This window comes from Amblyomma mixtum, chromosome 4 (genome assembly GCF_055824585.1).
Source record: "Amblyomma mixtum isolate Tamu chromosome 4, ASM5582458v1, whole genome shotgun sequence".
Lineage (NCBI taxonomy): Eukaryota > Metazoa > Arthropoda > Arachnida > Ixodida > Ixodidae > Amblyomma > Amblyomma mixtum.
In genome coordinates, this window is record NC_143015.1 from 76507276 (window position 1) to 76519202 (window position 11927).

The window sequence follows — 11927 nt, forward strand, 5'->3', positions numbered from 1 at the left end:
CATTCAATTTCCTCACTTACCATTCGCGCCAGGTATTCGGAAGTAAACGCGTCCTGAATGGCCTCGACTTGAGAATTTACCAATCAAGGGTGACAGTTCTTCTGGGACACAATGGCGCGGGAAAGTCTACTCTCCTCAGCATCCTGACAGGTAAGTGAGAGGGTCAAAAGGACATGTTAAGCCCTGGAATACAATATATGCAAAAAATGCCGTCCTCCACAATGACGTAGGATAGGCACACCGTAGTCCACCAAGTGTAAATCAGCATGGAAATCACTTGGCACGTATTTCACAATCCAATATTAATATCATCATATTCATTTCAATACACTACAGTACAATAAAATGCAGTGCAATAGAAAATATTGATTTGCATGAGTAGCATAGCGCTTAATGTCCACGTCATAAAGAACTACATATTATGCCGTCAAGCCAAATTTTCTTATTCCTCGTTATGCTTCGGTCGCAATCTGCGATCACAGTTATACTGCGTGCGAAAGTTGTGAGCACATTCGGTGTCAACAAAGGGAGCGGTGTTCGGCTGCTCGAAACCTGCGGGCTTCACGTACTACCAAACTCAATCCGGCAAGAGAGTTCGGCGCAGTACATACATATGGCACCGGTACCGCAAAACCAAACTATATCAAAGTAAGATATCAGGTTGTTCGGAGTCAACCTTAAAAATCGAGTCAATTTTCGCCTTTCCCATGGTGGACGCTGATGTTGCATGACTTGACGATAGTAAAAATGTGAGAATAATCCCGCCTGCCTAGAACGCCGCTGCCGCTATCACACTCACCGACTAAATAGCACTCAGTAACGCACCTCACGTATTATAGCGCGAACCTACCGCTTACCACTCTATATGTGGAGCTCCTGGAGCCCAAGGGACGGTGCTGGGCTTTATAGTGTCTAAAGAAATATGGCACGACCTTTTCTGCTGGGTGCTGCAGATTAACCCCAACCCATGTTTTGTGTGTTTAAATTGAAACACCAGTGCATAAAACATCTACCTGGAGACCTACAAAGCGTAGCATAAAAGGACCCCAATAGTTCGTCGAAGTGTCTGCGATATGATATTCGGCACGATAGCTTCAATATACATTTGCTCCGTCTTTCCAGTTCCTTTATTCGTGCCTTTCTAAAATGGGCACCGCTCATATCCCTTCGTTAACAGCGACTATTAGCGTTGAAGAAGCAACGCCCCTTATAATAAAACGTTTTTTCCACATCTTTCTGAGTCGGAGTACCCGAGTTCGAACCGCTACGCGGCAGCCGCGTTTCAATGGAGGCGAAATGCAAAAGGGGCTGGTGTGCTGTGCGATGTCACTGCAGGTGTCAGTCCAGGTCAGTACGGACTGACACGGACTCTAGCGCCAAACCGTGCGTAACAATGTTTAACAGAGCTCTTACCTGTATTAAAAGGCTTAACAAGTGCGAAACCTCTGCTCGTTTTTTTCTATTCCCCTCGACTTTGTTTAAGCGCAATTGCAGCGCAGTCTCCACAGAATTCTATTCCACTCTCTGTACACAGGTAATGCATTAGGAAATTATTTAAAACTCCGCACGGGTTTTTCAGTCCTGGTTGAGCGTTATTTAAGCGTTTCTAGATCGTATCGAGAACATTTCCCTAAATCTCCTGTATCACTGAAACTGGCGGCCATTGGCTGGGTTATAGAACAGCTTCAAGAGTTTAAAACCTGCCTAAAGAAAATAAAACAGGTCTCAAATATTACTATCAAAATGTCTCGGGAATACTTCACAAACGTCACATCAAAGTAAAAAAAATATGTCTTGTTCTTGCAATATATATTTTGATGAGCAAAACAATATAATGTGTTCAGTCGAAACGTCGTCAGTAATCGATAGTGAAACCTAGGTCATGGTTTTCTATATTCTCCAAGCCTCTACTCGGTGTACTCTAATTGCTCTTGCCCAGAGCGATGGCTCAGTGGTTATGGCACTCGGCTGCGGACTCAAAAGACGCGGGTTCGATCCCGGCCGCGGCGGTCGAATTTCGATGGAGGCGCAATTCGAGAGGCGCTTCTACTGTGCGATGTCAGCGCACGTTAGAGAACCCCAGGTGGTTGAAATTTCCGGAGCCCTTCACTACGGCGCCTCATAGCCTGAATCTCATTGGGCCATTGAACTCCCATAAACCGTAAACCTAAACTAATTGCTCGCCGTGTAATTAATCTTGGCGACAATTCATAATCTCTGTATACTCTAGTGTCATCTGTTCTCGTTTACGTGTAAGGCAAATGGACATCTTATAAGGTAGGTGCCCTGAAATCCCCAATAAATTGCCCACTTGCATTGCACTCTTGTCGACTCGCCGCGTGTATTCCAGTTCTACAACAACGCATTGCCTAACACGCGCAGGCACGCAAAGCCCTACAGCTGGTGTTGCCAAGGTCTGCGAGTTGAATGTGACAACTCAGCGAGACGAAGTTCGCAAGATAGTCAGCTTTTGCCACCAGACCGACATGTTCTTCCAGGACCTCACGTGCTTCGAGAACCTGGCTTACTTCGGATTGGTAAAAATACTTTTTTGGATAAAAGGGCTAAAAGTCGGGCCCTTATTCATAAAGAACTTTTAAGTGACTTGTAGAATCTCACATGCCTTTTGTGTGGAGTTAGTAGTGTTTTCAAAGCATGATTAGGCTCTATACCAGTTCTAACACATTTTTGTGCAAATGATTTCTGCATCATCAGCGGCCACACACATTAGGCGGTGTGTAATTGCCTAAAAATTTATGCCATACACGCTTATCTCGTTCCCCAACTGATCACTGCCACAATTTTTTTGCCGTAAGAGCTGCAAGCTCAGCTTGGCCAGTTAGAACACTCTACTGCTCAGGATAGAAACGCGTGACATTCGGGAAAAGCAGGCTAACTGTAACAATTTTCGTCACATTTAATTTCAATAGTATAGTAAAGCCGAATAACTTGCAGTTTCTCTGGCTGTGTAATACTTTTCTCACTTCTCAACTTTAGAACATCAAGCATTCAAGTAGTACATAATTCATTCTCAGCCCCCGATTTCCTTATGTTCGCAGAAACCTTTGTCACGTAGAAGTGCCCACATGCGCCTCATGAATTTACTACAGCGGCACATAACAAAAATTCTTGAAAGTTTGGTGCCTAGTATCGGTAACTTTCAGCTGACTAGAAAGAAATACTGTTGCTCCATTGCCATCGGGCAAAAATCTCCGTGCGCCTCTTTTCGTTCTCTGTGTGACACGCTACTAGGGAGGAGAGACAAGGTCGAAACGCAAGAAGACTCAACGAACGCTGGAGGTCTAATTTTTATTAAACGCGCAAAATCTTTAGAAACTTGGCTGCGCTAAGCAATATGAGCAAGAAATTCAATCCGGCGCAGGAAAGCGCCGAAAAACAACTTAGTACCTCAAGAAAACAGAATAGCAGAGAGAGAGAGAGAATAGCAGAGTTTTTTTTCGTTTATCGCATCTAGCAGGCATGGAAATCTAAGACCTTTTTAGATAGTTTATTTCATTGCAGGCATTAAAGAAATCTTATTGCGATTTGTCAATGAGCATGGAAAGAAAGTGCTTCCCAAATCCCTTGCATTGTATTTGTTTGAAACTAGCAAAAGGGTGACAGGGAGCTAAAACTCGTGCTTTTAAAACGGCTTGTACATCGCTCTCACATACATGAACTGATTGCACTGAGTGATATCCTATTGTTCCTTTGGTTGTATTTCTGAAGCTCAAAGGCGTCAACCAAGAAGACCTTGCTGAGAATGTCAGAAATGCCATGGCAACGGTGCAGCTGGGAGACAGAGCCAACAGCATGCCCCGCACTCTCTCCGGAGGCATGATGCGCCGTTTGTGCGTAGCCATCTCCCTACTCGGGAAACCCAAGGTGTGTTTCGCTTTCAAAGCGGCTTTTTGGCGAGACTGTCAGTAAACTGGCAAGGCAGCTGAGGAGTGTCCGGAATTTCTTTGCCGAAAGCAGTACCATTAGAAAAAAGCAGGAGCATTATTTTTTGACGTTTCACTGGTGACGTATTCCACGCGCCGACCCGGAGCACCTCCTCGAATACGTGACTAAGATATCCGTCGCGGGCCAATCGGAACTCAGGATCTGAATCCAAATCACCCTATGGAACTAACTCTTTAGTCTTGTTGAGCCAGAAACCTTGCTTCGAATCGAATCACCAATTGAAATACGCCATTAGTTTTCACTCCATTTCGTTGTGAAATCAACCGACAAGACCCCATGTGGATGTGGGTAAATAAGTGCTGAATCAGCCACGGCCAGCCAGGTCACGAGGCTGCCGCTATCCAGCCTTCTGCCGTCGTATTGTGACTACGGTTGCTTGCAACAGACACCTGAAAGCCGCGGGTTCATCTGTGTGACCACTGACAAAGGACTGAATGTACGCGAAATGAACAATGGAGAACGGACAGCTTCTTGAATACGACTTGAGTGTTACCCTTGCCCCGTAAAACAATTACAAATTTCTGGCGACGTTTCTGCTTTTGGTTACGTGCTTTGGAGGTATGGTGCAATTTTAAGCTCTTTTTAACACCTAGGCAAGCGGTTGGGCACTTTTTGGCTACTTTTGCAGATTTGTAGCTCATTTTTGAGTTTAGGATTAGGCAACACTGCAGGCCGCCAGTGTAAACGATGCATAGAGGAATCGACTTCACGCTTGTTAGCAAGACTCATTCACTGCTATATCGGCCTTTTCAGAAAGTAAATCTGGGCATGCGCGGATCTGGTCCTCCAGCTCTACTGGTTAAAAATAAAACCGCCAGTTCCTGTTGTGCATGCGCAGTCAATAATAATAGTTTATTTTCCTCTTTTACAAGGAAAGGAGCAGCCGCGAAAAAGCTGCTTCAGAGAGCAGCTTGACGGGGCGACTGCCGCCTTACTGACGGCATTCGGCAGCGCAGGATAAATCAAGTGATTGAATTTTTACATCAATAAACCAAAGTTGAATGAAATTTAAGTTAAAAAGCACATAAGAAATCAAAGTACATCATGTACAAAGCACTAAATGAGGACATAGACAAACTGTTCACAAAAACATTTGACGGAATTGTTGCACGGAAACAACTGTAAAATCTTTCCGACTATTGCGTGAGTGCTGATTGAGTAAAACAGGAAGCCTGTGACGAAGCATCTGCTTGCCATAGTTTGTGCGACAGCCAGTGATATGCCAACGTTCTGGATTTCGGACGTTATGTGTATTGATGTTTTGTTGAAGCGCCGCTAATAATGTTAGCGTGTCGTCCTTCTTGGTGATGCCTTGTCTATAATGTTGGGAAAGTCTGTAGTTATACAAAGATGTCATTTTAACAATTTCTAGTTGCTCAAATAATGGTTCAAATAATTGCCAGTTGATGTTAGTGTCAGTCGCTTGCAACACATCGCGACCGTTGTGAAGCAGACACTTGATCCATTGCAGGCGCGTTTGGCGCGTTGGGCGCGTCGTGAACTGGGTTGCGCCTGCGTCTCGACGTGCGTTTTCTTTTGACCTAGTAGCAGAAAAGCTTTCGCTACTTCCCAGTTTGAGTCAGAACTTGGTTGTATCCCACGGCATCAATGAGATCTTTTAGAGGTTGTAGACAAGTCGCATGCTTCGGTTTTACACAGCTCGCACACACACGTTCGTCAGCAGAACACAGGCTTCATTTCACGCGATAGCGTCATAGGCATCACCACTGAGAAAATCCGGCGTCGGCGTTGTAATCTGCGGCATTGGAAGCAAAAAATCCCGAGCATGACTGCGGCAGGTGGTGCCCGGAGAGAGGCAGGTGGGCCAAATAGGCCATGTGACCTTACGGCGTCATCACACCCAGCCCACTGGATAGTGAAAAAACTGCCCACCGCGGCAGCTGGCGGTTAAATTAATGATTGAGTGCTCGGGAAGGTGAAACTTGCTCGCACAAGGCCCATCGCTGGGAGCACCTGCCATCGCAGGGCAGTGGCGCATCGCTTAACCGCTGCACCACTGCGCTACGAGGTGTATGCGGATTCCCAGGGATCTATGAATGGAAAGAAGAGAATGACTTTCTGCATATATGTGAATTAATCCATTACGCTATCGCGTCATACCCTTAAGGCGGAGCTTAACAGACCCCTCTATTTTGTTTTTACTTTCCTGTGAAACTTCAGTTCAGCTTCGTCATCGTAAAGCTCTGACGTGTACAAAAGCAAAGAAAATATGAACACTTCGCTTGTCAGTGCCAACAAGGAGATCCGTGTTTCAAACATTCCTCGTTCCTGGTGCAGCTGGTTATCCTGGACGAACCGACCACGGGATTGGATCCGGAGACGAGGCGCAAGGTGTGGACCGCCGTGCGCAGGGCAGCCAAGAACACGAGTGTGCTCCTCTCCACCCACAGTATGGCCGAGGCGGACGCCATTGCGGACCAGATCGTCGTCATGGCCCAAGGAGAAGTCATCTGCAGCGGATCGAAGGCGTTCCTCAAAAGGGCGTGCGGTATGCGGCCGTTCCAGACGTAACCGGCAGTGGTTACTTAGATTTAGCGATACGTGAGCTACGGTTCAATGCAGATTTCGTGTGGTTCATTGGGTTTAGTGGTGAGGGCGAAGGGAACAGAAGGGAACGTGGACGATGCTCCGTGTCGACTGGTACGAGTAGACGGAAGACCAAAGCCCCTTTATTAGACGACGACACTGGTAGACACTTATACACTTCATTCACATAACATTTATAGCCAGTTACCAAGTACATATTTACAAAGAAAAATGGCAAAGAAATACACTAAACCGAAACGAGAGCTATATCACATGTACAACAGGTTTAACGTCCCAAACAGACTCCGCCTACAAGGGACGCCGTAGTGGAGGGCTCGCCAAGAATTTCTACAACCTCGGGTTTTTTAACGTGCACTGACATTCCACAGAACAGAGGCCTCAAGCATTTACCGTCCGTCGAAATGCAACCGCCGCGGCTGGGATCGCACACTCGTCTTTCGGGCCAGCAGTCGAGCACGATAACCACTGAGCCACCGCGGCGGGTAAATGCGGTGGAACAGAAAGAAGCGCATTAGCGTAATTATTAGTTCTAATGTTGCAGGTTGTAGACATTAACCCCCCCCCCCCCCCCGCCCAATCTCTACATCGGTTAGGTTAGACGCCTTAGTGGAGGCCTCTCGATTTCTTTTGAAACCTGGGTTCCCCTAAGAGTAGCAAAAAATAACTCGGGAACCTTAATATGACAAATCTGAAAAATTGCTTGTTCCGCAATTTTTCGGCCCCAAAGACCTGTATCAACCCTCAACACGCGCTCACATCGCGTAGGACATGATGGGTGTTTTGGTATTTCCCCTCCACATAATTAGGGCCACCGCGACCAGGATTGTATCCGTGCCCTTGGGATCAGCAGCCGGAATCCTAAAGCCAATCAATCACCACTCTGGTTTCATACTTCTAGTTGTCAAACAGCTACTGAATTCCCGCATTCCTTTTGGTTCGGCTGCTGCTGAGCTTAGAGAATCAATACAAAACTACCACGCAAAGCCTTAAGATACTGGGCAGGTTTCTCCCCCTAGTGAGCACCTAAAGAGACGAAAGGGAAGAAGTGTGTCGCATTGATTTCTGTGTTTCTTTGATAATGGGGCATCAAGAGACCAAGATGAGAAAATGAGATTGGGAAAGTTAGGTGGGTAGGGTGGTTGGGCTGCCACTGGTGCAGCATATAGGGCTAATTATAAATGAATAGAAGAGTTTTTTGACCTATTCTGGACTGAGCGCAACTGCTGGTGTTTACGGTTTCTGTGCGAAACCACTACTAGCCCGACAACACGCTCTTCTGAACCACTACTTAACGCTGTCCCAACCAAGAACCTTGTGTGAAGCCTCAACTATTTTTGGGAAGCGCGGATTAGTTCGGAGGAGCGTCGCGCTAGCTGTAGCCATACGGAGGGTGACCTTGAAGGTGACGTGGACTGAACCTGCCATAGCCACAGCCGATTAACAAATTAAATAAACATTACAGCCAGTGGGATTCGAACCCGCGGCGGCGGGAACAGATCATCTTCGCTGGCCACTGCTCAAGAGCACTGTCCTATCTCCGCAGCCGATCGTCATCATCATCATCATCATCAGCCTGACTACACCCACTGCAGGACAAAAGCCTCTCCCATGTCTCTCCAATTAACCCTGTCCTTTGTCAGTTGCCGCCACTGCATCCCTGCAAACTTCTTAACCTCATCCGCCCACCTAACTTTCTGCCGTCCCCTGCTAAGTTTGCTTTCTCTTGGAATCCACTCCGTTACCCTTAAGGACCAGCGGTTATCTTGCCTTCGCATTACATGCCCTGCCCAAGCCCACTTCTTCCTCTTGATTTCGACTATGATGTCATTAACCCGCGTTTGTTCCCTAACCCACTCCGCCCTCTTCCGATCTCTTAGCGTTACACCTATCATTTTCCTTTCCATAGCTCGCTGCGTTGTCCTTAACATAAGCTGAGCCCTCTTTGTTAGCATCCACGTTTCTGCCCCGTAGGTGAGCACCAGTAGGATACAGCTGTTGTATACTTTTCTCTTCAGGGATATTGGTAAGCTACCATTCATGATCAGTGGCAGCCGATCCTGCCTCGTGGTAAACTACGACACACACTCGTGCTGTGCGCGCACATCGTCGTCTTCATCGAATTCGATCTGCGGCGTGAACAGATGAGAACAGCATAACCTCGGTTAGGGCTTAACCTGTGTTTAATATCGTCGCCAGACGTGCCGACGAGCCAGCAAAGCAACACCATGAGCCAATCAGGATAAAGACATGCTTTCGCACGTCTGTTCGGTTTAAGTGCGTTATATCTCTACCACTTTTCAGTGTAGTAGCGAATTACTCTCTCTTTTTTTAGAATATATTAAACTAAGGCAATCGCCATTAGAATCCTACGATTAGACTTCCACGAGGAAAGCGAATACACTGATATGGCTACATTACCCTTTCCTACAGCCATGCCAATTTTCAGAATAAAGATAAGTCAGCGCGTTATAATGATTTTAATAGCTTCCATATCGTGGCATAATGTGGCCGCTTCGTGCATAGGACAAGGTTATTTGTCGCGATATGGGAGTGGCCTTTGTCCTGCAGTGGACGTAAATAAGTTGATGCTGAATTGCGAGTATTGTGCGAAGCCCGAGTAAAACCTGGCTACAAATATACGATGTGATTATACGACGCATCTCGCTGCCTTACAACATTTACTGCATAAGGATTTTGGTAATCAACGGGGGAAAATGGCGGCGTGTGTCTCTGCGTGGCCAGTGAGTGACGCCTCCGACGGCTATAGTGAGCCCACTGCGAGGATCGCCGCCGACAGCAGGCGAAAGAGGACATCTGCATTGGCGGAGGCAGGGAGCGAGCACCGCAACGCCCCCAAGAGAGCAGACATTGCGGAGCGAGGGCAATCGGCGCTGAAAGCAAGCGCGCTTCATCCATCGGCTGAGCAGCACCCCCCGCGGTGGCTCAGTGGTTACGGCGCTCGACTGCTGGCCCGAAAGACGCGGGTTCGATCCCGGCCGCGGCGGTTGAATTTCTTTGGAGGCGAAATTCTAAAGGCCCGTGTACTGTGCGATGTCAGTACACGCTGAAGAACCCTAGGTGGTCGATATTTCCGGAGCCCTTCACTACGGCGTCCCTCATAGCCTGAGCCGCTTTGGGACGTTGAACCCCAATAAATCAAAATCCAAAGCTGGAATGTGTGCAATGCAGCAAAGGTAAACGCAAAAAAAAATAAGAAGAACGAGCGATCGCCTAATAGCCAGCCAAAGTAACGCAGGTGTACGAGGTGTGTTAGAAAAGTATCCGACCTTTGGCCGTTGAAAAAAAACTGGCATAACTGGAGCGTTGCAAACCTAGTCATCTTTAAAGTAGTCTACTTGGGACTCCACACACTTCTCCCAGCGGTGCTGTCATTGTGGGAAGTATTCCGAAAAGGCCCTTTTCGGAATGGAGTTTAGCTCAGCTGTCGTTGCAGCCATAATGTTCTTCCTTGTCTGAAATCGCGCTCCTTTCAATGGCCTTTTGATTTTGGGAACCAGCCAGAAATCGCAGGGGCCATATCAGGACAGTAAGGAGTCTGTTGAACTACAGGAGTCTGGTTTTTCACCAAAAAATCTGATTCGAGTGCGAGGAATGTGCAGGAGCATTGGCGCGATGGGTGCGCCAATTTCCTGTTGACCTCAGCTCCGGGTTATTGCGCCGCACAGCATCACGTAGGCAACGGAGGACATCCCTGTAGTACTCTTTGGTCATTGTTTGACCCTGTAGAGTGCGTACTCGTGGTCTGCCACACAGAGGGTGTCAAAGAAAGCAGTCAGCATCACTTTCACATTGCTGCGCAATTGGCGGGCCTTCTTAAGCCTTGGTGACGTGGAATGCTTCCACTCTGACGACTGGGATCTGGTTTCCGGGTCGTACCTGTACACCCAAGACTCGTCACTAGTGATTATGATGTTGATGAAGTCGCGGTCACTGTTTGCGGAATCCAGCATGTCCTGAGAGACTTCAACACGAAGCTGCTTTTGCTCCACCGTGAGCAGCTTCGGCACGAATTTCGCCGCAACTCTCTCCATGGCCAAATCTTCGGTGATAATGGAATGTGCGGAGAAATTGCTCATGTCCACCTCTTCCTCAATTTCTCGGATAGTCACGCGACAGTCCCGCATCACCATGGCGTTCAGTTCGGTAATGACCTGGTCATTTGGCATGTTGATGGCCGATTGGAGCGTGGCTCGTTCTCCACCGATGTGCGGCCATCTTTAAAACAATTGTAACGCTGCTTAAACTGTGTGCTGCTCATAGCATCTTCACCGAAAGCCGTCTGAATATTTCGAATGGTTTCCACTCGGCTGTCGCCAAGTTTATGGCAAAATGTGTTGCAGTAGCGCTGCTCCTTTCACTCCGCCATTTTCCTTGGAATAAAAAACCGACGAGAGCACTGCACACTGCCTCACTCAAACGCTGCTTCCCAGCGACTGACGCTATCGGCAGGCGGGAAAAAATTCATGCATGCGCATGAAGGTTCAAGGTCGCCTGATGCAAGCGCGCTTGTCTCATATCCATCAGGTGTTCGCAAAAAAAAAATGAAGTCGGATACTTTTCTAACAGACCTCGTAAATGCAGAAAATGCAAAACAAAGTCGTTTGCGAGCCATAAAAGCTAGCTAAAGTAGAGCGAAATTAAGTGGCACATGAAGAGGAAGTAATGGACTTGGGGCGGCTCACATAATGAGGAAGAGAGTTAATTGCTGCCCTGCTTGGCTGAGTGAGCGCATTGCTTGCAAAGAATAATGTAGACGAGCATAGCAGATACTCAGGTTGCCACATGGACATCCCATTCTCTAAATAGGTATCGTTGAGGAGGTTTAACGTCCCAAAGCGACTTAGGCTATGACGGACGCCGTAGAGGAGGGCTCCGGATATTTCGACCACGTGGGGTTATTTAACGTGCACTGACATCACAAAGTATACGGGCCTATTTCGAAATGCCATCGGCGGTCAAAATGCGAACGCCGCGGCCGGAATCGAACCCGCGTCTTTCCAGTCCGTAGTCGAGCATCATAACACACTGAGCCACCGCGGCGGGTTTGCTAGGATAGGGGTACCGAGAAAAGCACAGGACCAAAGTAACCGAACACATAAGAGAAGCGTTTGCCTTTCGAGTGGAGTCATGGTGGCTATGAAGATGACTATTGTCCGCCACATACAAATGGGCGCGCAAACAAAATCTTAAAGACCTATGTTTGAATAGAATGACGTTTAAGCTGTTACTGTTCTCACTGTGACTTATGTTCTTATACCGTTTTTCCTGCTTTATATCATGCTCAAGTGAAAATACCTGAATGTCTCGTTGATGTACCAATGAGACCCTTTCTAATAGACATAATAGCATTTGTGATAAATAAATATCATGGA

The 11927-nt window shown here is 47.2% G+C and overlaps 1 protein-coding gene across 1 annotated transcript in view; it reads left to right on the forward strand.

Moving 5' to 3' along the window:
* The window catches only part of LOC149347102 (phospholipid-transporting ATPase ABCA3-like), a 74833-nt gene that overhangs the window by 33638 nt on the left and 29268 nt on the right, over positions 1-11927 (forward strand). Inside the window, exons 6-9 of the mRNA XM_089541491.1 lie at positions 33-150; positions 2383-2537; positions 3730-3885; positions 6265-6475. Coding sequence (XP_089397617.1) covers positions 33-150; positions 2383-2537; positions 3730-3885; positions 6265-6475 — 640 coding nt within the window. The remainder of the gene's footprint in view (positions 1-32; positions 151-2382; positions 2538-3729; positions 3886-6264; positions 6476-11927) is intronic.